The sequence below is a fragment of the Zalophus californianus genome, chromosome 4, assembly GCF_009762305.2.
Source record: "Zalophus californianus isolate mZalCal1 chromosome 4, mZalCal1.pri.v2, whole genome shotgun sequence".
In the NCBI taxonomy this organism is placed as follows: Eukaryota; Metazoa; Chordata; class Mammalia; order Carnivora; family Otariidae; genus Zalophus; species Zalophus californianus.
In genome coordinates this window covers 181,402,381-181,428,138 of record NC_045598.1, presented here as the reverse complement: position 1 = coordinate 181,428,138, position 25,758 = coordinate 181,402,381, and the positions used below count along the sequence as shown (strand labels likewise).

General features: G+C 50.5%; 1 protein-coding gene across 1 annotated transcript in view; it reads left to right on the top strand.

The window, feature by feature from the left end:
- Positions 1 to 3,142: 3,142 nt before the first annotated feature.
- OC90 (otoconin 90) overlaps positions 3,143 to 25,758 on the top strand; it is a 34,503-nt gene continuing 11,887 nt past the window's right edge. Inside the window, exons 1-11 of the mRNA XM_027600017.2 lie at positions 3,143 to 3,492; positions 4,393 to 4,650; positions 4,895 to 5,042; positions 7,644 to 7,737; positions 13,004 to 13,069; positions 14,396 to 14,452; positions 16,712 to 16,886; positions 19,468 to 19,580; positions 21,656 to 21,784; positions 21,946 to 21,987; positions 23,178 to 23,228. Of these exons, the coding sequence (XP_027455818.2) occupies positions 3,143 to 3,492; positions 4,393 to 4,650; positions 4,895 to 5,042; positions 7,644 to 7,737; positions 13,004 to 13,069; positions 14,396 to 14,452; positions 16,712 to 16,886; positions 19,468 to 19,580; positions 21,656 to 21,784; positions 21,946 to 21,987; positions 23,178 to 23,228 (1,483 nt within the window). The remainder of the gene's footprint in view (positions 3,493 to 4,392; positions 4,651 to 4,894; positions 5,043 to 7,643; positions 7,738 to 13,003; positions 13,070 to 14,395; positions 14,453 to 16,711; positions 16,887 to 19,467; positions 19,581 to 21,655; positions 21,785 to 21,945; positions 21,988 to 23,177; positions 23,229 to 25,758) is intronic.

Sequence of the window (25,758 nt, the reverse complement as noted above, 5' to 3'; positions counted from 1 at the left end):
GGCCTTGAAAAAGCGATGGGACCTAAGGATACATTGGTCAACATCTCTTCACCCTGGCCCCTGGCCCAAGTGGTCTGTCCTTGCAGATTTCACCAGGCTCCAGCCAGATCATCAATCAACCGAAAGAGGTTCTTTTTGGGAGTCACATTTCTTTCTCTCCTGTGACTCCTGGGAAGGTGGAAGACCAAGTGTTAGAGGCTGCACCGAAACCTAAATCCGTGTTCAAAGAACCCCTGTGATGCTTGCAGCAATCCTGAGACTGGAGAGATGCGGTGAGGGGTGTCGCACTAGCAGGAACAAACTAGTCCCGGCTCCGAGACTCTGACGCAGTACCCAAAGTGACTTAAACTTGGGATTTTAGGAAGACAGCAAGATAAATAAGGAAAATTGAACCCATACTGTGGAGAGATTCACATATGATTTCTCTATACCATTAACTCACACTCAGTTATGTACAACTAATCAGACTTGTGGATTATAGGATCCAGATAATCTCCCAAGCCCCCTAAGTAGGAGGTGATGAGAACCTTCCCTCAGAAGAAACACAGAGGTTTGTGGGTTTTTTGTTGTTGATGTCTTGTCTTGATTCCTCCTCTGTGGGTCCCACTGTATTTGGGGGTCTCCAAGAGCATTCTCAGGTTCGGTGATTCGCTAATCAGACTCATGGAACTCTGAACAGCTGTTATACTCACGTTTACTGCTTATTATAGCAAAAGGACAGAGATTAGGGTCAGCAAGGATAAAAGGGGCAGAGGGCAGGGCACCACCTTCCATCTGTCCTCTACAGTGAAGCTGCAGGGGCAGCACTGAATTCTTCCAGCAATGACACATGACAACACATATGGAGTATCGTCAACCAGGGAGGCTCATCTGAGCCGTGGAGGCCAGGGTTTCGATTGGGGACCAGCCTGTAGGCATGAAGTGCCCACATAGCTGATCTCGGTTACTCGGTCTCCAGGCTCTCCAGAGGTCAAGGCAACATGGCGTCCCAAGGCCCCCACTATAACCACATTGTTAGCTTAGACTCTAAGTCTGGCGTGGCCCAAAGCCCCAGGTGGACAGACGCTTTTGTCAGGCAGGAGATTCCAAGGGTTCAGAGGTTAGCCCCCGGGAACTGTTCAAGGGCTAGACTTTTCTTTGGCAGATGCAGGGTTCAAATGCCCTAGGCCTGCTGAGTCAACCCTTTCCTGCGCACCCACAGGCGAAGGTGTCCCCTTTATTGGTTCAGGTCCCTTTTAACTTTGTCCAAGTCTGGGGCTGCCCCAACACCCCTGTGAATGCCAACTCTCCCTGCAGAGCGTTCCTGAGCCAGTCTGCTCTTTCCATGGCCCTCGGTGGACCCCCTAGTCCCTCACTGCTGTGCCTGGAGCTCTGGCCCCGCTTTCTCGCATTAGTAGGCTGCCTGGCCATCAATCTCCCACCTTTGTGATCTATGCCCCTTGGTGAGAAAACTCACTTTCCATTTATAGTCCAAGTCAAACCAATTTCCCCCCATTGGAAGACCCTCGAGGGCTCTTGCTCTGATGCCCTGTGAACAACAACGCTCTTGGAAAGATAGGCCTTGAACTTTGGAGAGAGAAGCAGCCAGACACTTCCCTGTCTGATCACACGCAGATATATTTTTAATCTCCAGAACACGCCAGAGACCCTCAAAGTTATGCAAAGGTCAAGCTCATGAATACCTGCTGTCATGACTCCTGGGGCTTGCAGAGGGCCCTCTAGTTTGCCGAGCTGAGGAGGACACAGTAAATCCACTAAGACAAAGCGACCCATATCTGGCTAGGAATCAAGAAAACAGCACCATTCATCAGGTGTGCGTTAATCTAACTAGACCCTCTCTAATGGATAACGTTGATATTAATGAAGGATCTTGGGCAGGAAAAGATCCCAGAGGTTCCCCAAAGAGTAATTTATCATCAGGGAAGGTGGGACAAATGACTTGGTCCCAATACCCTGGCTATTCACTTCTGGCGAAAGCCTTGGCGATAACGGCTGAGCATGGCTAACTTTGAAAATGTCACGTGTGGAGGACCTCGGAGGCCCATGCAGGGATCTGATCTTGCAGCAAAGACAAAGCCTCAGAGGACCACACAGGACCAATTTTCTAGGGCCACACCATCTGTCACACCAGCAGCAGCGGTAGGAGGAAAGCAGGACCCAAGAGCAAACTGAGCAGAGCCTGGAGCTCACGGTCTGCTGGAGGTCAAGAGGTTGGACCCCTCCTGAGCTGAGTAAGTCCCGACTTGGGGAGTGCCTAGGGCAATGAGGAGGCCTCAGGGGGTGCTGCCACACCAGAATTCTTGGTGATTTGTGCATATGTGGCCATCAGTGGTTCACTGACAATGTAAAAAAAGATGGGGCAGTTACCGCGTGCCTGCTGATGGAGGAGACTCTGCATTTACACCTGTAACATCACCAAACAGGATTCTCCCCAGAGGCAAAGGCACAGGCGCATTCCTGTCTGTTCCATTCATGCCCAAAATACAAGCTAAACTGGAAGGAGCGAGGGAATTAGGGAGGGAGGAAGGCAGGAATTTTGGCACCCAGCCATACAGGCTGTTGACCTAACAGTTTACAGATGAGGGGTCTTCTGTGCTGGTGGGTGAGGACTGGGGCGGCGTGGCTTCGCTCATCATCAGTGCTCACGAGACACTGAGCAATAACTAATGATCTATAAACAGAAGCTTCAACACACAGGGGCAACTAATTATTTGCAGAAGGCTTCTGGTGGATTCTGTAAAGGCTCACTCCCCCAGATTTAATCGTTGGATGAACCCCTGTGCTCCAGCAGGTGGGTGGTAGGTGAAGCACTCAAGAGCGCTCACAGCCGGCGAACCTGTCAGCCAGGGATGAGCCCAACCCTGCGAGCGCGGCCAAACGCCACCCCCCGCCCCCGGCACCGGCTATCCTGCTGAGGGTCATGAGCGTAGGATTAGTAGAGCAGCTATGGGGGTGCAACGAGAGGGACACAATCCCGTGAAAACACGCGTGGCACCTAATGGCGCTCAGTAGACCTTCGCTCTCCTTCTTAAGATCTGGAAAGGAAACCTGAAATTCTGGAGGATCTAGGGTCACCAGCCCCTCCACGCACCGCACCTGGCTCACCTTGTTCACACAGTCCCAGTGGGGTCATCGCCACATAATGCACGTGGGAGCGGAGCCCGAGCAGCGACAGGTCAGCGTCCCACTGCTAATGAGCGGGCAGGGCTGGCACCCGATGCTCGCGTGTCTGATTATCAAGCCCCGTCTCACCCCACCCCACAGCTGGCGCAGGAAACCCCTAAAGGAAAGAGGCATCGAATTCCCAGGCCTGAGGCCAGGAACATATAAGAAAAATCACCCCAGAGATCCTCTTGCTGAAGAATTAACTAGACCAGACAAAGCCAGCCCTTCTCCTTGTGGGAGAGCCCATGTGCCTTTCATCGGTCTTTCATCCCCCAGAGTTCCCCTGATGACCCCGAGACACAATCCCTGGGCCTCCAGGCCTTTGAGGTGAGGTGCGGGGTGGGGAACAAGGGAGCCATTGTTCTCTGATTAGAGCCTGGGTCTCCTCTGAGGCGCAAGATGGGCCTCTTAATATGGAGCCTCACCTGCTCCAAGTCAGAGCATTATGATGTCCTCCTCCCCTCAGAGGCCTCCCACCTGCCAACCTGCACAAAAGGCCGTCCTCTCTGTGTGAGGAGGGAGAGGGGGGGTCACGTGACTAAGGGTCTTCCCTTGGGGTATAAAGGGCTCAGTCACCATCTTGTTCAAAGCCGAGCATCGTTCATCCACTGCTTCCAAGTGGGACCTTCACGGTAGGCACCCCCTTTCTCCTGATGGGTAGGGAGCCAACGAGGATAGGAGGGAGGGAAGGAGGGAGGGAGGGAGGGAAGGATGGAGGGATGAAGGAAGGAAGCTACGGATGGCAGAAGAGAGGGAGGGAAGCGGGCGCTCTCAGGGGGTGCCTGAGGCCTGGATGCTAGCTAGTCCAGGATGGAGCTAGAAACCAAAGGCACTCTGCCCTTATACGTATGAGGAGATGCGATGCCAAAGTGACATCACCTGTTCAGTGTACCTGGGGGAAAATCCACCACATCACATCAGTGAGGGTCCTGCAAACCTGTGTGAGCCGATTTCTCTCCCTAGGGCACCTCGTATGAAAATACAGTCATCATCAGTTAATGGGCCAGCCTTCCTGAGCACTTACTACATGCCAGGCACGGTGCCCCCTTTAACCCTCATGACGCCATGATGAAGAACCATCATCCGGGCATTTTACTGCCCAGGAAAATGAGTTCCAAGCAGCTTTGGTACCTGGCTCAGGGTACTCAGTACGTAAAAGGCCAAGCCCACCCCAGGCCCATCCGCTAGAAGCCCTTGCTCTTAGACACTTCCCACATTGCCTCGCAGTCACTCATCAGGAGACAGCTTGACCAGCCAGGACCCCAAACAGTGCCTGCAGACCAAGGCAAGGTGCGGGGGGGCCCTTATTTCCTCAAGGATAGTCAGGTTCACTGCTAGCCCCGGAGGCCTCCTTGGGTCAGTTAAGAAGAGGGGGTCCTTCCTCCAGGTGGACACAGCCCCACAGCCAAGAGCACCCGGCTTGGTCAACAGACGGCTGCTGGATTTCAGCAGCGGCCCGGTGCCTTCCAACCTGGAGACCCTAGTGTGCGTGCCCCGGACTCGTGGCTCCCTTGCCGGTATGCGGGGCTGAGCCTGTACCACCATCTCCGGCTATCACCCACACCTCCCTCTCGTGGCTCTCAGCTGGGGACTGTCAACTGCCGCGTCCCACCACACCCCAGCCAGGGGCTGGCCACTTGGAGGGGCCTCCCAAGCAAACGTTACCAAAAATCATGAGAGTTGTACAGTGAATGAGCGCTAGGCTGCTTGTTGCGGGTTTAATGCTCAGGATGGCCGTTTCGGGCGGGTACCATACGTGGCCCGAAGACTTACATCGGACCGGCCGGCTCAGTCTGAGCACTGCGTCTGGGGCTGCCGTGGCCTTACTGGACCTCTCCGAGCCTCAGTTCCCCACACGGAAAGTGAGAGGTGTGCCAGTAAGAGTCCTGACGAAGCAGTCTAAGGTGCATGCTTTGTGGTGTACCTGACATGAAGAATGACCCTGTAAATGCAAGGCAGTGTTTAAAGGCAGAAAGTCCTAGAGTGTATAAATTACATTGCTTTTAAGTGTGGTAAAATATACACACCATAGAATTTACCCTTTCAGCTATTTTTAAGTGGGCAGTTCCATAGCATTAAGTATATTCATGTTGTGGTGCATCTCCAAAACCTTCTCATCTTCCCAACTGAAGCTCTGTCCCCATTCAACAATGATCCCCATCCTCCCTCCCCGTAAACTACTTTAAAAAAATACATCAGAGCTGAGTCACGACTTTGTCTGTAACAGGGTCACTTTTGCTCATTTGCCTTCTAATAAATACATGCTTGAAAATCCAATCAACATATTTGCAATTCTGACAAGTGTCACCCTTGCGTCTTCTGGACGCATCAGGACAGCCAGGGGACTGCCTCCCTGAAATGAGTGTCCCAGGAGCAAAAGAACAGCATCTTCTGCACGAAACTGACCGCCTTCCTTCATTTCACCAGACAGAGGCTTCCGCTCAGTCGGGGAATGGGGGCCTTTATTGTAAGAGCCGGTCTATCTGGAGCCTTTACTGTGTGCCAGACGCAATGGCTATAATTAGGAATGTTTCTGAGCCGCTTCTCTCCATCACGCACTGTGGTCAGTGCCCCGGTTGGAGGAGCTCATTCGGTCCTTATGATAGCCTCGGAAGCAGTACTGTTATAATGAGCTCTGGACATTTGGGAAGTGGGACATTCAGACCATAAATCGCTAGTCTCTAAGGCTCAGTGAACTCATCTGTAAAATGAGTTTGAACAAGATGGTTCCAGCGCCTTCTCAGAGCTCCGGCATCCTAGCATCCTCTAGTGGCGTGCTGGCGACAATAGCAAATGGGACTTAGTGAGTGCCTGGTGGTGACATGGGTATGACCTCCGTGGGTGTGACCCGCTGGAATGCCTTCAGCCGCTCACCCGTGGAGTTGCCAGGGCAGCCACTCTCCATCTAGAGATGTCCCAGGGCTCACCCAGCATTTTCAGTCTGGTTTCATGGCCTTGATCAAGGGTCATTCGGATTCAAATCTCTGCAGAACAATCAGAGAGCCCGTCTAACCTTTAACGTGAATCTGCTGTAGGAATTGATGTGGCTACCAAAGGTTAAAGCAGAGCATCACGCCCATCAGATAATAGTCAGAGTAGGAGAAGATGATTGAGCCAGGTGAGAATCTCCAAAAACTCACATTTTGCCCTCCGCACCCACTCAACAAACGTTTACTTTATGGCCACCAGAGGCTGGGCTAGGCCTTAGGGAAGTTTCACAGGGTAGTGATCCTACAACCTACAAATGTCTTCTCCTCTGGGACACCTTCCCTAATATCAATCCCTGCCCACAAGTTCGAGTGGCCCACCATGACCCTGGGACATTTGCAGGGCCACCAGAGCATGGGGCAGCATTTGCCTCTGGGAGAACAAACTACAGAAAGTGTTCCTTCTTCCAGATTGATGCAGCCCTGCAGAGGACAAGCTTGGGAGTGGGGCACTGGTTGCATTTCAGCCCTTACGTGACCCTCAGTGCCACACCTTTGCACAGTGCACAACATATACAACAGTGTCCAGCAGCCCTGTGTGCCCACTGGGGTAGCAGGATCACACTGTATTATCATTCACACTTGGTTCTTAAAACCTGCTTTACAGCAGAATATGCACAAGTCAACCATCCATCTGACAGTCTTTATGGAGTTATATTCCCAGGGAGCTAAAATTATTCTAAAACCCCTCGGGCTTTAATGTTTTTCCTTCTTTATGAAATACATGGTTGACCTGCTTGAGTGCACTAAGTGCCTACCGAAGTTAAATATTTGCTGAGCGGCTCAGAATGCAGGGCAGTGACGATTGAAAGGTGGTAAGTCCTTGGACCCGGCGCCCTTGCCCTGCCCCTCAGTCCCGAAAGCATTATCTCTTGAACGCCTGGACCGCAAGGAAGTATTCAAATTGCTCTGAAGCTACAGGAGGGGAAGGAAGATGGAACCCCGGCAGGAAAGCATTGTTTGCGAGCAGGCAGCGCCACCATGCGGTCGCCAAATTTATTCCTGGGTCAAGTGATGGTAGGATGGTTCCAAGTCAGACGGCGAAAGGTATATTCGGAAGGCTGCTGTAGCCCAATGTATGGGTTTTTTACAGTTCAGTCTACGAAAGTCAAACTGTAGCACTCGTTCAACTGCCTCTCAGTTCATTAGTCTGTGAACTACTCGCAGATAAGGAGTGCTTTTCCCTCACTTTTCATTCCAGGATCCTTGCAATGTGCCTGAAACACAAGAAATAACCGTGGGAAAACGAACAACCAGATCTGTGTCCTCAAGGGGCACCTGGCTAAGTTTCCAGGTGCATCTCAGAGAGAGAACGTGATCTCCTGAATGTCATTAGTTAATGCTGGTCAGTGGCAAAGCTGGGACAGAAACCCTTTCAGGGCTTCTTCCCTGTTTCTGCACTCCACCCTGGGACGAAGAGCTCCTGGTGGTTCTTATTTCCCCGGGATCTCTGAAAACATCCTCATCATGTTCCGCTGACTTCTCTCCCAGGAGGCTGTTCCAGTTGATGCCTCGGCCCCCAGCCTTTGCCCTCCCGCTATGATCCTGCTTCTTCTCCTAAGTATGCTGACGGCCCCACATGGCGGTGAGTAATGGTATTTTACACTGTATTTCTGGCTTGGTCCATAATTAATATGAACACTGGGGAGGACTGTTAAATGTCATCTGATTTGCTTATTACTACTTTTATCCCTTTGCCTAGGAGTGATGGAAATCAAACAGTAACAATAAGCTATGGGTTTATTTCAGCTGATATTTTGAGCACCCTATCCAGGGCATGAAGCACGGGATGGGCGATGAGGTCAGGGAGAGGGAGCGCCAAAGGTACTAAAAGCACCACTGGGTGGCCTGTTGGCAACCATCCCTCCCCCTGATAGCACATCCCCTCTTCCCTTTGCCCATGGACCTCTGTCCCGTGTTTTGCTGGTTTCCTCGGAGCGAGTGTGTCAGCCTTCTTGACATGCAGCAGCTCCCTTTCCCCTGTGCCGGTGTGTCTGGTGGAGAGGCAAACACAGTTCTACCCCACATTGTAGGGTCCCCCACCCCACCAAAGCCTGAAGACATCTGAGCAAGCTCCTTGGCAGGCAGGGTCATCATTTTGAGTTTGCATGGAGTCATGGCTACAAATCTGAGACTTCGGGCTCCTTCCTATTTTCTTTCTTGTTTGCACACTGGTGCAACTCTCAAACACCCCAACTCACTTCTTTCCTTCCTACAGCTGCTCAGGCTCCATTGTGACTGATATCACTCACTCATCCAGACATTTTCTCTTTTCCTCCTCCTGTTCGGGTCAACACGGGACCGACACGCTGAGCCTCCTTTTACGGTTCCCTTCTAAGCACAATAGTGAGGGCGAGCCACAGTGAATCCACCAATATTGTTGACAATTTATCGTGACTCTGACCTGAGTTAGCGGATTTGCAGAGGTTTACATGTTCCCCAGAAGCCTGTGAGCAGAAATGACAGCACTTCACAGAAGACGCCAAGCCTTTCCTGCAGGTCTCAGTGCTCCCAAACACCGTCCCAGACCTTCCCTGCAGGACAGGTGGACACCCACTTCCAGGAGGTGCTGGTTTTCTCTTGATTATTGAGTTCCTTCATGGATGATTTTTTTCCTTATCAAAACCATTTTGCTGTGATGTGGGTTCCCAGGGATAGCACCACTGGGGCTGCTGTTCCCGGGGCTCCACCTTTACCAAGACCTCAACTGTCTCGATCAAATTCCAACTGTGGTCTTGACTTGTCTCTTTTTTGATGATAAAACTGTGAAATAGTCTACAGCTTTTCAATTTCTTCCCTATTCTTTAAAATGAGATCTTGGGCACCTGGGTGGCTCAGTCAGTGAAGTGTCTGCCTTCAGCTCAGGTCACGATCCCAGGGTCCTGGGATCGAGCCCTGCGTCTGGCTCCCTGTTCAGAGGGGAGCCTGCTTCTCCCTCTCCTCTCTGCCCGTCCTCTCTCTGTCTCTATCTCTCTCAAATAAATAAAATCTTTAAAATAAAATGAGATCTCACCCCCCAAAGCCCATTCTTCTAATTTTTCAAACATACTCTCTTCTCTAACTGAGTTTTTCCTTTTCCAAAACAATAAATTTCCCTTTGATCGAAATTACCCCTTCAACACACCCTAGACACGTTTTACACATCTCTTTAAATGTTTTGTTTCTCTATAAGACTGAGGCAATGGTCTCCTGTTATTATAAACTGTCACAAGCATTTTTGCATCTGTCCTGGGAGGTTTTATTCTCAGACACAAACAGCGAGAGTCCAAAACTTATAGCCATAGGAAGTTCAGGTGCAAACGTATGCATGTCCGTGCAGATTTAAATGTGCCATATCTGCAGCCCCAACTTTGCAGGGCTAAGTGTATGACTCCCACAGAGATAACACCGCCCACCCAACAAACGCACCACATCTTGGTCCAGGCACTACAGGGGGGAAAGGGCTGTTTCTGAGGCAAGGAGACAGCAACCAGGAAGGGGGAGAGATCAGACACTGCGCCAGTGAAGATGAGGCATCCGTGATCACTGCTGGATCTGAGGAGCCCTTGGCAAGGACACCAAGGAGGAGTCCATCAGAAGAGTCCCATGTACCCCAGGAGGTGGTCCACGGCGTTATACCCACTGAGCCAGTGCAAACGCTGATTGGGCCTTCAGAGCACTCCACTTGCAAAGCTGGAGTTGTGCCGGGCACCTTCTCGCAGCTGTGCTCCCAGGGCTACTGATTCAGATTTCAAGGCAAGGTTGGGCGTGTTGGCAATGTGGAGGGTCTCGGTGCCCTACCAGGCCTCTCTCTGGGGTGTTTCTTTGTCCTTGTGCAGGAGTGGGAGCAGCATCTATGTTTGCCTCCCCAGCACACATCCGGGACAGGGGCTGCCCTCCCTCCTCTCTTCACTGAGAGTTGGCTCATGACTTCAAAGGGCAGGCACTGGTCGGTGGGATGGTGGTCAGGTTTGTGTCAGGAGAGGGAGATCTCCTTGGACCTTCCACCTACGCCACATGCTCCCTTCTTTGGAGAGCTCTGCACCGGCCCACATCACACAGCGAAATTGGTTCTCGCTCCCTGTTCTCTGCACGTCCATCTTCCAGAACTTCTGGGAACAGAGGCCAGGCAAAAGATGGGTTTTGTGCATCCCTGGTTGATCTTCTGGGTAGAATACTTCATACTATGAAACACCACTCGTAACCACCAATAGACCGCATTTTTCCACTCTCTCAAGATGACACCTCCTAATTTCGCTTAAATTTTACAAGGCTAGGACGCTATGATTCTAGTGGGCCATCACTTGCTGGCTGATAAATTGGTCATTTGATGGCGTAGTTCAGCCACTGTGTGCTCATTTGCTCATTAAAGAGCTACCTACTGAACGTGTGCTTTAATGCGTCAGCGTTCTGACCCTCAATACTTTCCTACTTTAGTGGGGGAAATGGTCACATAAACAGATCATTGCGACATGGCGTCATAAGTGCAGTGAGAGAAGGGTGTCCCCACATTACGGGAGCCAGGGAAGGTGTCCCTACCCCAGCCCATGTTGGGGTTTTGGTTGGACTTCTCAAACTTTGCATGGAATCCAAAAACATAAGTCAGTAATGCAAAAGGGAGCAGGTCATGGCTCAGGGCATGGCACAAGCCAAGCCAGGATGGTAAGAAGTAGTTTGGTTTCTGGAAAATGATAAGCATCCCAAAAACGTGAGATTCAAAGAGGGAGATGGTTTGGCAGAGCTAGGCAGGGACAGATGGAGGGAAGCTTTAGGTTCCGGGGCAGAAGAAGCTAGAGCTTCCGCCATGGGTCTCAACTTCACTGTTGATAAAGTGGCCAATGGCAAAACGTGCCCCGCAGCACTGGGCACTGCACTGGATTTGAGGGGATGCCTGTAAAACCGAGCCTGGAACGGTACGAATGCTAGCTTCCTTCCCCTAGAGCAGCACTCCCATGGAACCAGAACTCTCCCATCCCCAAGGACCTGCCACCCCTCTGAATTTCGTGAGCGAGCCACCTCAGTCCTCTGGGATCAGTAATTTCAAATCCAGGGCACTTCTTTAGTTGCTAATGAAATGTGTGGGTGTCAACACCCTGAGAGTAAGTAGGGGTGGGAGTAGGGGGCATGCATCCTTGTTAGCTGTTTCTCAGTGAGCAAACCACCTCCACTGGCCAGGACGCCAAGGAGATACCAGAGAAGTAATTATTGAGGACCAGGCGGTATTTCACAGTTGCTGCCTGAGTAGACAGCAGATATTCTTAGCTGTTGGCTGGTATGCTAATTAAATCATTTCTGAGGCAATTACACCAAATATGGAATGCACTGGAGCAATTACGTGGGCTCTGTGATAAGGCTCACCTGGAGCTGAAGGAAGTCCTGGGTCTCCCCACCTTCTGAACATCTGCAGGGCACTTCCCGGTGCAGCCCATGGCTCTTCGGCCAGAGGGAATACCCCTCAGTGGGACCATCCCTCTGTGTTTAATGGTGAGAAATCCGGAGGACCAGAGAGGTTGCTCCTGCCCACAGCCACAGAACACATCCGGCTGGGAGGGAGGCTGGTGCTGGGCCGACTTCGTCATATGGAAGGGCTGGGGTACGGTGCACAGGAGGGCAGCTGCCTCCCCCTCCAACCCATCCCTGGAGGGCCCGACAGCAGAGGGTCTGGGGGCTGCCTGGACCCAGGGAGAGCCCACAGGGTTTGTAGATTGGAAGAGTGCTCTCCTGCAGACAAGCACCTGCTAAACACGTCTGTGCCCCTGAGATATGTCCCTGGTGATGATGAGGTGGATGAAGAGGTGAGGTCCAAGCAATGCAAACCATTTGTTAGTGTGGAGGGGAGAGGGGGCAGTGAGTGGAAGAAGTTGGTAGTAATAGTCATAATAATGATTAATGGCTGAGGTAACTTTTGCGTGTCCGCGGCACACCTCTCAGCGCTACTTAATCCGCTCTTGACATGCTTCTTTGATCCATGATGACAGATCTTTTTTTTTTTAAGATTTTATTTATTTATTTATTTGAGAGAGTGCATGAGAGAGAAAGAGAGAAAGCATGAGCAGGGGGGAGGGGCAGAGGGAGAGGGAGAAGCAGACTCCCCACTGAGCGGGGAGCCCTACAAGGGGCTCGATCCCAGGACCCTGGGACCAAGACCTGAGCAGAAGGCAGATGCTTAACCCACTGAGCCATGCAGGCACCCGCATGTGGTCAGATCTTGCAGGCTCAGGTTCATCTAATATCACACCATTGCTCCAGCCCCTCTCAATTCCCTGCAGACCCCCTGCTTCATACTGAGCACTCAAAGCCCCTGGGGACATAGCCCAGCCTAGTGACCAAGTATGGGAAAAGGTCAAGTCGCACTGGCTCCCCACCCAAATATTTCACACAATTCAAAACTTGCATCCTCTCACCATGTCTCCACTGTGGATAAATGAAGGGTAGGGGGCTGGGTCTCAGCATGCGTGTATCCCTAACAGCCGTTGATCATTTTGTGTGCTGATAGTGTGGGAAAGCCCTGTCCTTGATGATAAGCTCCCTGGGGGCTAGGGGCCTCTCCTTGCCCACACTTATTTCCACCTATCTTTCATCTTATGGCACTCCAAACAAACATGCAATCTAAATTAAAATGGTTTGCTCCCTATGCATCAACAGCTTCAAGATGAGTCCCCAAACCTCTCTATCTTCCACCAGAAAGCTACTCTTAAGGCCAACCCATCTGAAACACTGGGGCCACCTTATTTTCATCAGAGACCCAGCACGCAGCAGGTCCTAGAAAAAAATACATAGAATTGAATTTACCTGCACCCCTTCCCCTCCTGGCTGCCCCTCCCAGCAAGTGGAAGTGCTCCTGCTAACCCTTCTCTCCTCCTTGATTATAGGGGGCCATCCTCTGGACACCCCACACCTTCCACGGGAGCTGCCTCCGGGACTCACAAAAAATATTAGTAAGGATTTTTGAACATTTCTTAGGCGACCTCACCAGGTAGAAAGTTGTCTAGGATATTGGCAGGGAGAATGACCCCCTCTGAATATACCACTCACTGCTGGGGTCTTGTAGGCAAAGCGATTCAAATAAGATTCAAAAGCCTCCCCCTCTGCAGTCTCCCCTGTGTCTGACCCACCTCTGCTCTCTCCTTGGAGACAAAATATTACAACTTCCATCAAATGAAGGTTAGTTGAAAAGGGAACAGGGGATGGAAATAAATGGGCCAATCGTGAGGGTTATATGGTCACAGTATCTTAGCTCCGAATTGAGCTCTGAGCCTTCTGGAAGGTAAGACAAAAAGAGAAAGAAAAGGTATTCCAGAGCTCTACTGATAAGAAAAGAGGACCCCTAATTGTTCCTTTGGGAAGGGGAGGTTTTCCTGGTGATGGATTGTGAAGATTTCTCGGGTGGGTTTCTAGCTGGGTACTGCTAAAGACCACGATGCATAGTGAACCAGCTGGTCGCGTTGGCCCCCAATTTGGGATTCATTTCCCACCTTGCAGAGAAGTGAGCTGAGTCACCAAGTTCTTTGTGCATGAGCCCATGCAAACAAAGTGATCAGTCCCACCCAGACCCAGGTGACCATCTGACCTCTCTCAAAATGCCATCACCCCCATGAGAAGTGCAACACCCAGGCCAAAGAGAACCTCTAGTAGATGTTAAGACTCACAGGCCACACTTGGCACTTGGAAGGATCAAAGCCAGAAAGCCCTGTGTGCCATCAGGCCATGCCAGTCATTCCTTTTCAAGGAGAGTGGCCCCGCGGGTGATCCCCACATCTCCTGGGAGCCCCCAGGGAGCAGCGCAGGTACAAGGGAATGGGGCTCACATGAAGCAGCCACAGGACCTGCCCTGGCCTAGAAGCTTCAGTCTCTATTAGAACTAGTATCTCTAGTAACAGTTCCATAGGTATAATTTCTGGGATGCCCAGAAAAAGCATGCTTCAGTTGCAAGCGTTATCACACTGAGGGAGCCCCCAGACAATGACTTCCCACCAGATATTTATAGTTCACCCATGGTCCTTGCCAAGTCCAGATACACCTTATCATCCAGGGTCTTTTGTACCACCGAGCGATGTTGCCTGGTAACACAGTTCCCGTCTCATCTTCTTGGGTCTCCATGGTAACCCATGTTACTAAAAAGTTAGTCCAAGGTCAAATCTATCCTTAGAGAAAGAGAAAGCGTTTTGCTTACTCTTCGCAGGGGTGGGGCAGGGTGAGGAGGCTGGGCAGGGGAAGGGGAGAAACCACAGCTCTCTGATTTGTTTTCTCTACCTTCCACTCAGATATCACATCCTTCCCTGGGGTGTTTAAAAATGTGGAAAGTGTGGCCGACATTTTTGGTAAGTTAAATACCAAGGTGCTTCTATCCACCGGGTGTCAGGGCATGGGGTGAGTGTGGGAAATCTGAGCAAACCACCGGGCTTTGGGTTCCCCTGCTTCTGCCACCCCAGCAAGCTCTGAACTGTGTGATCCAGAGAGTAGTGGTGTCTTTTACTGCAGGATGAGTCACCAAGCTGCCAGGCGCCTTCATAGTCCTTACTTCCTTAGTCCTGACCACACCACAGCCTGGCCAGGAAGGGAAAGGTACCCCTGTTGCACAGGGGAGGGGCTGAGGGGAGTTATGTGACATGCCAGGAAGGAGGGAGCTCTCTTCTGTGTCCAGAGCTGAGTCCCCTCCACCAAAGTTGTTGGATTTTCTCTCCCCAACTACTAAATGTACAAGGTAAAATACACATACATAAAGCCTAAGAATCCCAGAGATTTCCAAGTATTCCATTTCTCAATTAGGTATCTATCATGTGACCAGCAATTGCCAGGCACCACGATGGTTCCCATCATTGCTTTCTAGAAGTAGCCCCAAAATAAGGCTATCACAGGATTGACAGGAGCAAAGAGCGCTGAACTGCTATTGGATTAGACCATGCTTGCCAGAGGACGGCACTGAAAATATGTAGGTGGCTAAGTGTGGGTGCCCCGTATGTTATTGAGTGAAAATGAGTATTTATATAAACACACACAAACCTTAGAGTGGCTTTTTCCTTCGGTACAGAATTATTTCTTCATTTTTCTGATTATGCTATGTGGAAACAAAACACGGGAAAGGAAGTTTGAATGGGGTAGGAAAAACTAGAATAGTCTGGGTGAAATTAGTCCTCGCAGACCACTCTTTGACCTCCCCAAGCTTCCCCGTGTGTGACCCTGTGCATTAGAATCAGGGCTATGGGGTCACCCTGTTAGCGCTTAGCAGTCCTCTGATCAGAAAGGCGGAGAAAGGGGAGGGTGAGCATGCAGCTTAAAGTAAAAATCAAAAACAAAACAAGACAAAAACAAAATCGTTCTCTTGCCAATTTTGTTTGCAGGAGCATTCTTGTTGAGGGCAAATCATTACCACTGGCTGATACCTCAGGCAGATCTCTGACCTTCAGTTTCTTTATCTGTGAAACAGAAGTGACAGAAGAGCATCCGCCCCGCAGGATTAACAGGAAGTTTATGCGGTGACGGACCAAGTGAATGCTTTCTAAAGTGTAACTCACTAGCAGTCTTAACCATTATGCTATTTTAAGCATCTAGCACAATTTCTGGCACATAGTAGGGGCCCCAAATTATTAGTGTGTATATCCCTTCTCTTCCTGCCCTGGATTACAGCTCCCCAGTGCTGGGACTGTATCATTTGGGATCCATTCAGCAGACTCATAGTGACTTAAATAACAAAGACATTTAATTATCTCACCAAAGCTGAAAGCACCAGGATTGGTGCAGGAGCTTAACACAGGTATCAGCGACCCAGCAGCCTCATTCTTTCCCCACTGCTATAACTAAGTTGACTGGCTCTTCCACGTTAGACTTTGGGCCTCATGGTGGCAAAATAGTTGCTGCAGCCCTGGCCAGCATATTCTTACCCATATTTAAGGAAGAAAAGTATAGATCAAAAGGATCTCTTTACATGCCTGCATTCTCTCTCTCTCTCTCTCTTTTTTTTTTAAGATTTTATTTATTTATTTGACAGAGGCAGACAGCGAGAGAGGGAACACAAGCAGGGGGAGTGGGGGAGGGAGAAGCAGGCTTCCCGCGGAGCAGGGAGCCCGATGCGGGGCTCGATCCCAGGACGCTGGGATCATGACCGGAGCTGAAGGCAGATGCCTAACGACTAAGCCACCCAGGCCCCCTACATGCCTGCATTCTTCATTATGGAAAAAATAATCCCCAAAAACCTGTAACAGACTTCCTCTTAAGTTTTTCTGGCCAGATCTGGGTCACGTGCTCAGTCCCAGGCCACTCACTGTCATGGAGCCTGGGATTAGCATGACCAGCTGAGAACGAGCAAGTGTCAAACATCCACAGGGATTTAGGGAGGAGGCTCACCTCCCCTGAGTCTCTTTCAGCTTTGTTGGTAAGGGAGAAGGATTAAATGACTGTTTGTTAGGGGGACAACCAACAGGGGCCATGGCTTATAAACCCACCTCCCTTCAATTGTCCAGAACAGTTTTGAGTATACAGTAGGGGCTTAGCAGGCTGCGGAGGTGTGGGAAGTCCCGGGCACAGGGGCTCCTTCCTTGACCCTGGTCTCCAGTCCCCTCCCCGCTGTCCTCTCCCCGCAGACTGCCTGGGCTCCCACTTCACCTGGCTACAAGCTGTCTTCACCAACTTCCCTGCGCTGCTCCAATTCGTGAGTGGTATGAAGTGTGTGGCCAGTCTCTGCCCCCGGGACTTCGAGGACTATGGCTGTGCCTGCAGGTTTGAGATGGAGGGGCCGCCTGTGGACGAGTCTGACAGGTGAGCCACACCCACAGGTGAGCTGTCAGAGGCCTGGCTGGTACCTGGGCAGAGCATAGATGTGGAAAGCTTTCTTGTCTTGTCTTGATTCTCCTTATATGTGGGGCGACTGGCTGCCTCACCTTTAAACTGCAGTGTATTCTGTGATTTTCTCACATCCTGGGGAGTTGTCAAGATCCTGTGTGTGTCTGATACGCAGAATTTGTGTGGTGTTTCTCCAAGTTGGGTCTACCAGTATCAGAACCACCTGGATGCTTGCTAAAATGTAGATTCCAGGGACCCCTCCCAGACCTACTGACTCAGACCACCTTTAGCTAGACCCTGGAAGTCTGAATTTCAAACAAGCTTCCAGGTGACTCTTAAACATAAGAAAATTATTCTTTATTCAGACAGTCTTGGCCACCAGGGGTAAAGCAACTATGAAGGTTTCTGTTTAATTTTCCACAAACATGCTCCAATAACATTTGAACACTGTGCTTAATAGAAGCAGAATACTATCCCTGCTTCAAAGAGCTAAACAGCTAGCGGGGAATACAGAGAAGATACGAGGGGTCAGTAAAGATATGTGCCCTGCCTACACACAGGGAGGGAAATTAACACAAGATATCCACTTTTACACATCAGACTGGCAATAAAATTTAAAATCTGAGAAGCATCGAGTGTCAGCAAGGATCTGACAAGCAGATACTGACACTGGGAGGGTCAGTTGGGAAAATTGGGTAGAATCTGTGTGTTACCTATGACCCTGTAATTCGGGCTCTCTGCTCCTTACGGATGGGGTGACCCCTGGGCGAGTTACGTCATTTCTTTGTGTTCCAGTTTCTTCCTCTGTAAAATGGAGGAAGTCATAATACCTTCTTTATAGAATTATTATTTAGGATTAAATGACCAAGTAAACAGTACAGTGACTGGGACTCTGCCTGGCTTATTGAGTTTACTTACTGAGAGTGTTAGTGATTGGTTGCAAGGGTAACAGGAATAGTGGGGCTATAGTAGGTAGTGATGACAGTGGTAGTAACAGTCATAGTAGCAGTCTCAGTAGGGCTGTCGTACTAGTGCTAGTGGTAACAACAGCAGCAGTAACAGTCGTCACAGGAGCTGTAGCAGTAATAACAGGAGCAGCAGTAGTAATGGTAGTAATAGCAACAGCAACACCAGTCCTAGAAGCAGCACTAGCAGAGTGTAGTAATGACAGTAATAACAGTGATTGCAGCCATAGTGACAGCGACAGCACCGGTGGTAGGAAAGCAGGAAATGGAACCCACATCTCTCCCCATACTCCGGGATCCATGGCCCTACCTCACCGGTGTGGTACTTGTGCCCGAAGCCAGTGTGATGGAGTGTGCGCTCTCATAATACTGGGAAGGACAGCCCATTGTCAGCCCTGGCATTTCTCCGGGTAAACTCCATGCTCCTCAAACACCTGTGCTTCCCTGTCCTGCACCGGCCACATGGGACAATGCATGCACATGGTCTCCTGCTCCACCCAGTGTCCTCTAAGGGGGGTCTGCACCATGTTATTTCTTTGCGCCCCCAGCATGGACCACAGCACGGGGTAAATTAACTCGCACTAGGCAGTCAACCCCCAGTTGCTTTTCAAGTTAATTAATTAATTAAATAAAAAAGGATATATCCTTGATTGATCAGGGATAATGGCTTTGGAATCAAGCAATAGATCTCTCCCGTTTCCACATCTCCAAGAGAGGGTGTAAGTTGCCTCTAGATCAGAAGGGCATTTCCCGTCTTTGGGACCATGAGCAAACTGCCTCCCGGCACTCAGCTCGTTGATGCTCAGAAAGAGAGAGTGTGATCCTGAATGCAGCAGAGTGTCAGGATGGTTTCTGGGAATTTGTTACCTTTCAGGTCCTCCCTTACCACTTCCTCTAATTATTAGAATACCTTGTCAACCTGGAAGTCAAAGAAATGAAGCAGTAATTCAGTGTCTGAATGATGAAACTACTGATGGCCCCAAACTGGCAGAATAATGAGCCACACCCAATTTCTATGACTGTACACAGTTCAGTTGTTGGGGGTGTGGATTTCCAAACACCTGGAGGACTGGTCATTTCCACCTTGAACCTGCACACCAGATTCAAAGAATAATTGCTATCATTTATTGAGTGCCTACCTCAGGGCAGGATCTATATAGATGTTTTCTTGAATCTCCAAAAATTCTTGAGTTAGGTAATTTGAGAAAGTTAGTAGCTTGTCCAAGGCCATCACCTGTCTGTATATTTTTTCTCTTTTACACTGGTCTCCACTGACCTCATGTGTGCACTGCAAGAGCCTCCTGACTCCCATTTTAGCGTCAGCCTCGCTCTGTGATCAACTTTGTCCTTGGCAAGTTATTGAGCACTATGAGTCTCAGTCCCCATGGGTGTAAATGCTCATAATAATAGCACCTGCTGTGTAGGTAAAATAACTCAAATAGTGTGTGTGTGTGTGTGTGTGTGTGTGTATGCGTGAGAGCACTATTTGAAACAGGTCACTGCCAGGAATCATCCAGAGACACAACAATCACAGACTCCCCTCTCTTCACCCTCCCCCATGCTCTCACCTTGACCTCCCCTGCCTGCCCCAGCTGCTGCTTCCAGCACCGCAGGTGCTATGAAGAGGCCGCTGAGATGGACTGTCTCCAAGACCCTGCCAAGCTCAGCACAGATGTCAACTGCGTCAGCAAGAGGATCACATGTGGTAAGCATCTCCAGGTGTCCCCGGGGCCTGGGCTGAGAAATGACAGACAGTTCAAGAATCCCAGGCCTGGCGCTCAGTCGTTAAGCGTCTGCCTTCGGCTCAGGTCATGATCCTGAGGTCCTGGGATCGAGCCCCATATCAGGCTCCCTGCTCGGTGGGAAGCCTGCTTCTCCCTCTCCCACTCCCCCTGCTTGTGTTCCCTCTCTCGCTGTGTCTCTCTCTGTCAAATAAATAAATAAAATCTTAAAAAAAAAACAAAGAATCCCAGGCCTGGACCAGACCCAGGACTCCAAGGGTACCCCCTCATCATCACCACCATTGCGGACATCATCACCTATACTCCAAGCCCCACGAGGGCTAGATCTCTGGCATCTGTACCTTGCAAGGAGTACATGCACAATAAATGCTTTTTGAAATGAAAGAATAATTGATAGGCAGGTTATTTGATTTAAAGTTTTATAACTGTAGCAACCCTGGGAGCCTGGGGAGGCAGGTGGTTTTCTACTGATACATTGTGTGATACGGGAGCAGTTACTCAACAAGTGGCAACCTCTACATGGGGAGGAGAAAACCTGCTTCAGAGATTTGTCATAAAAATTAAACAAGGCTTCAGAGTAAAACAGTGCTACACTTGTTAAATGGAAACAGTGCTAAGTGTAAAACAGTTTACACAGGGACTGGCCTATGTGAAGAAGTCAGGGTTGAAGTGGAAGAGAGGCAGGGATGGATGAATTAGGTTTGTGGTTGCTGCTGTTTGTAGGAATCAGACATGTTGATGCAAATCTCAGCTCTCCACCTTACTCACCAGGGATTTTGTCTCGTGTCTCTGGGCAATCCTGGCAGAAGAATTAGAAGAGACAAAGGCACAGAGAGAAGAGGTGCATGGCACCTTGGGGGTACTCTATGAGAGCCGCCCTTTATGAGCACCTACTATGTGCCATAGGCTTTATACCCAGCAGATATAATTGTCCCAACAATCTTATGAGATGAGGTCACTATTCCCAGTTTTCAGATAAGGACAGGGAAGCTCAGAGAAATTAAATAACTTGCCCAAAGTCACATAAGCTGCTGAGTGGTAGAGTCAGGGTTTGAGCCCAGGTTCAACTGACCCCAAAGACCAGGTAGCAAGGACTGGCTGAAGTATGGCGCATCGGGAAAGAGGTGAGGAGATGCATGGGCATAAATCACTACACGGTGGACAGGAAAAGCACCATCCATCCATCCATCCATCCATCCATCCATCCATCCATCCATCCATCCAGCAGATGCATACTGAGCGCCTACACCAAGTGCAAGACAATCGTCTAGATATTGGGGATATCCTGACCTTCTGAAATCTCCTCCTGGCTGCCAGAAAATATCAAAGTGCTAGAGTACGTTAAACAGTGACAAGTGCCATGGAGGGAAATAAAGCAGGGGAAAGGCATAGGGAGGGCTGGGCAGGGAAGCCTCCCCGAGGAGATGCCTGCAGAGCAAAGACTGAGGCATGGGGGAGAAGCAAGCCGGCAGCTATCTGGGAGGTGCATGCACCCCCAGGCTCAAGGTGTCCGGCTTGCTTGGGAGACAGGCCAGTCAGTCAGAAAGGGGTGATGAGGGAGGAAAGAGAACAGGAACAGCAGCTTTTCCATTGATTGGGAAATCATTGCAGGGTGCTGAACCCCAAAAAAGACATGGCTTGCCCTGAGTCCTGAACACCTTGTTCTGGCTCCTCCATGAGAGTGGACAGGAGCAGGGCGGGAAGGCCACTGACGTAACTCAGGCACGAGCTGATGGGGGCTTAGCCCGGGCTGGTGGCGTGGAGGTGGCGGCATGTGGTCACACTCTACACAGGTCAAAAGTAGAGCCAATAGGATGGCCCGAAGGGTCGGATGTGGCTGTGAGAAATGGAGCGGGCGCCACTCCCAGGTTGGGCACTCTGCAGCTGCAGCTCACGGAGCCAAGGTGGATAACAGGAGGACGCCTGCAGGAAGAGTGGGGCCTCGGTGGGCAGATTGGGGCCGGTTTGGGAGCTTGCATCACCTCTCGGGATTCCAAATGAGATTTTCCAATCTGCTTTGCCCTTGCTCTGTGCACAGAGTCCGGGGACCCTTGTGAGTACCTGCTGTGTACCTGCAACAAGGCTGCCATAGAATGCTTGGCTCAGTCCAGGATCAACTCTTCCCTGAACCATCTGGACACTTCCTTCTGTCTGGCTCAGCCTCCAGGTGGGAAGAACCGGTTCCCACATCAGCGGTGGGGCTGACCATCTGGGGCGGGAGCTGCTATGGGAGCAGTAGTTGCTGTTTCTTCAGAAGCCAGTCCAGCACCTTCTGACAGTCCCCCGACCCGCTGCTCTAAACAGGCTTTCCAATGTGTCTCTTTGCAGAGACAACCAGCACAGAAGAGCTGACGACGCTTCTGCCCAGAGGTAAGGTCTACCAGGGAAGCTGCTTTTACTTGGACCATGGGAGCCAGACTACAGAGGGAGCACCCCCTCTGCGGGGCCTGCTGGAGTGACCCACGGCACTGGCTAGATCTCGGCCTTTCTCTGGCCGGGGGACACCATTACTTCTGGATAAACCCAGTTCACACATCCAATAGCAAATGGCCCTCCTGCAAACACTGTTCTTTGTTACGTGGACAGACGAGCATTTAATCCAGTTAAGAGGTAGACCCCAATTCTTTCTTTCTTGCTCTATGGTCAGGGCCCTGGTTTGAGGTGTGACCGGGACCAGGTCTAGTGATATGACAGAGAAAGGCCTCTCTCAGCTGGATGAGCTCCTGGCCATTGAGGTCGCCCGGGAGCAGACCAGCTGCCTCCCTCCTCTATCTTCCAGAACCTACGGCAGAGAGGGCAGCCTGGACCCAGATGGAGTCTTCTTGAAGGGGAGGCTGTTTTCTGTGTGCCTCCTTTTAAGACGGTGGGCTCTTAATATCTGTCTACTGAAATAAGCAAGTGATCATGCGAGAGTTCAGCTTCTGCCTGTTACTCCTTGTTCACCAGTGTTCACACGATCTCTCAGTCCCAACGGAAAGTTCCAGGTGCACGTTGGCAGAGCACCCCTCCTTCCCTGGGGCTGGGGTCTCCTTCCCAGTGCTGCAGCCTTTGTTAAGAAGCTGATACCAGTGCATCCACATGCATGAGTGTGCATGCGCACAGGGCTGTGGGAATGTGTACATGTGTGAGTAGGAGTGTGTGTGTGTGCCCTACCTCTATGTATCTTCTGAGTCTGGCGCTCTTTTTTCTGCGCCATCTGGTTCCCTTTGGAACAGAGGTCTTTCCAGGTAGGGATGTCCTGTTCCACAGCCACAAACCCTCGGGGTCTGCAGACCTTTCGTTGCCACAGCCTGGGTCTGCTAGTGTCACCTCCCCGACCAGAAGCCAGAACTGGCTGGAGTCCCTCCTGAGCCAGGGTCCTGCTGGGCAGCCTGAGCTCCAGGAGATGTACGAGGGGCAAGGGAAGCCTAAGACAGAACCAGCAGCCCTTTTCTGGCAACACTGCTCACAGCTCCCTTCCTCCCTTGGTCCAGCAGTCCCAGCTTGTCCTTTGGGACTCGTGGTACTTGGTTTAGACACTCGGTTCCATCAGTCACTGATTTGGGAGCTTTCTTTTTCAGTGGTCCCCATGGAGCCCACAGACACCAGTGCAATGGCCCTTTCAGGAGAAGGTGAGCACAAGGGGGCCAGTGTGTAATCCAGATACCCACGTTTTGATCGTACCATCCGCCTACTAGCTGGAATTAGCTTCCCTAAAATGCCCCTTGCCCAGGTTTGCATTGAAACTGCCCCAAGATCATTCCAGAGCCAATCTCAGTTTCTCTTGACCCCCCCCAATATCTCCCGTCTATGCTCTGCTTTGTCCCACACCCCTACTCCCACTTCAGTAGAATTGTCAGATGCAGGACATTCACCCTCAACCATCTGAAGTTGCTTTTCAATGAACAACAAATACTTTTTTTAGTATAAGTATGTCCCAGAATTTGCATGGGATATACTTATACTAAAAGGTGATTGGTTGTTCATGTGAAATCTAAATTTAACCAGGCATCCTGTATTTTTATTTGCCAAATTTGGCAACCTTATGCCTCAGGGAGATCCCTCTACACAACCACCTCCCCAAAAGTGTGTTATCGCTCTCCTTGGCTCCTGCTATGAGAAGAGAAGCAGATGCTCTTGGTGCATCTCCTTCCTGGCTGTCCTCCATGTCCAAGGGCATCGCATCCCTGACAGCTCCCAGACAGCCTGTGCCTTGGACACCAGGTCTAGAAAAAAGAAGAAATGACACCTACTCCAAGCCAAAGCTTCACCACGCGCGCTGCCCACACAGCAACCATTCCCAGCAGGACTGACAGGGGCCGCTTCCATCCTAAACTGAGGACAAATTTATCCCCCAACACACATGCACTCACACCCATGACCTAGCAGTGCCCACAAATGCCCTCCAGAAAAGGAGGCAGCCTGAATGCAGGCACAAACACCAGTTACGAAGGAAAAAGGTATAGGGCTCGGGATTGTTCTCACCATGGTGGAATGAAACAATTATGTTTTGGACTCAGGCAGCTTTGGGACGGAATCCTGGCTCTCCCACTTTTCAGCTGCAGGACTCTGGAAGCATGGTTCGACCTCTCAAAGCTTCAATTTCTTCATTTCGGACAGCAGGGATTGGCAATTTTTTTTTTTTTCTGTACTGGGCCAGAGAGTAAAAATTTGGGGCTTTGTGGGCCATACAGTCTCCGTCACAATGACCCAAATCTGCCATTGTAGTGAGACAACAGCCATACACAATCCATTACTGGGGGTGTGCCTGTGTTCATCTGAAGCTTCATTTACAAAAACAGCTTGAGGTCTAGGCCATGGTGTACCAACCCCTGGAAAGGGATGGTTACACCTGTCCTTCAGGGTGGCAGGGGATTAAATGAGAGAGAACATGGGAAGATTCTGGACCAGCATCTTCTTCAGGAATTCTGGTGTGGTGGTAAAACACAACAATGCACTCTCGAGTCGCATGCAGGACACTGCACAACTTGTTTAAAATACATGATCTCATTTCTTGCTCTCACAGCCCTGTGAAATCATTTCCATAACCTCCACACTGAGATGGTACATGGATTTGGAGAAAGAAATGGTCCAAGACTGGGAGCTGGGTGGCAGGGCTGGGGCTTGAGGCCTCCACCGCGTCTGTCTTTACCGCTAGACCGAACTCCCTCTTAAGCTGCGCTCCCCCGTGGACTTGCTCCAGCAAGGGGGGACATGATGGCCCTTTCTCCCAGAGAGAGGTCTCTTCACCCAAACATAGGCCTGACGCTAATCTGGCCCCTTGTCACTGAATTAGGACCGATGTGTCAATTAATGTTCCTGATCAGACTGCCATGAGCTTTCTCTCCTGGGCCCCCCAGTGCCAAAGCTGTCTTGTTTGCAGGGGATCCCTGCCTGGCTTACGTGCTGAGCTGGGTGGACAATTGAAGTAGAGTGGTTTCTTTCCACAGTGGCTACTGGGACCAGTGCTGCCCACTGACCAGTCCCTCCAGGACAAGTAAGCAGGGCAGACTCCATAGGACCCCAGCACGGAATCCAATGGAGACATGCCTTCTCAATACACATGTTCAGTTCTGATGACCACTCTTCGACAGGCTTGGAAGAAATACCAGTAGACCTATTTTTCAGATGATGAAGGACACGGAGGCTCTGGGAGGTTAAAAGTTACAGATGGTCCACCATGAGACCAGCTGGACTAGTCTCGAGCCTATCCTCGGGCTGCAAGACTGGTTTTGTCTCCATGATATGGTAGTGACTTATGGGGAACAGCCTCGTACCTGAAAACATCTAGGCAAGGATGTCATCAGAAGTGACCTAACCATTTACTTTGCCTGTGGTGATGAATAACCATGGATTCTTTATTAATAAGCATAAATCACTCATAATAACCATTTACCAATTACTAAGAATGAAGAGATAAACAAATGGATTCCTTGATTAAGAGGCAGGGACACCAGGGAGGACCTTGGTGGGCTGGTGTGTTCCTAAGCCCTTCCATATAGCCTCTGAGTTCTCCCCCTAGTCCTAGGAGGCCCATTTGACAGATAAAGGAGGCACCCTAAGAGGCCGTTGTTTGCCTGGGGTAATAGGGCATAGAATTCTGTTAGTTCTGAACCCGAGCATTTTGCTTTGAAGAGAACCATCTGCTCGGTTTAGAACCTT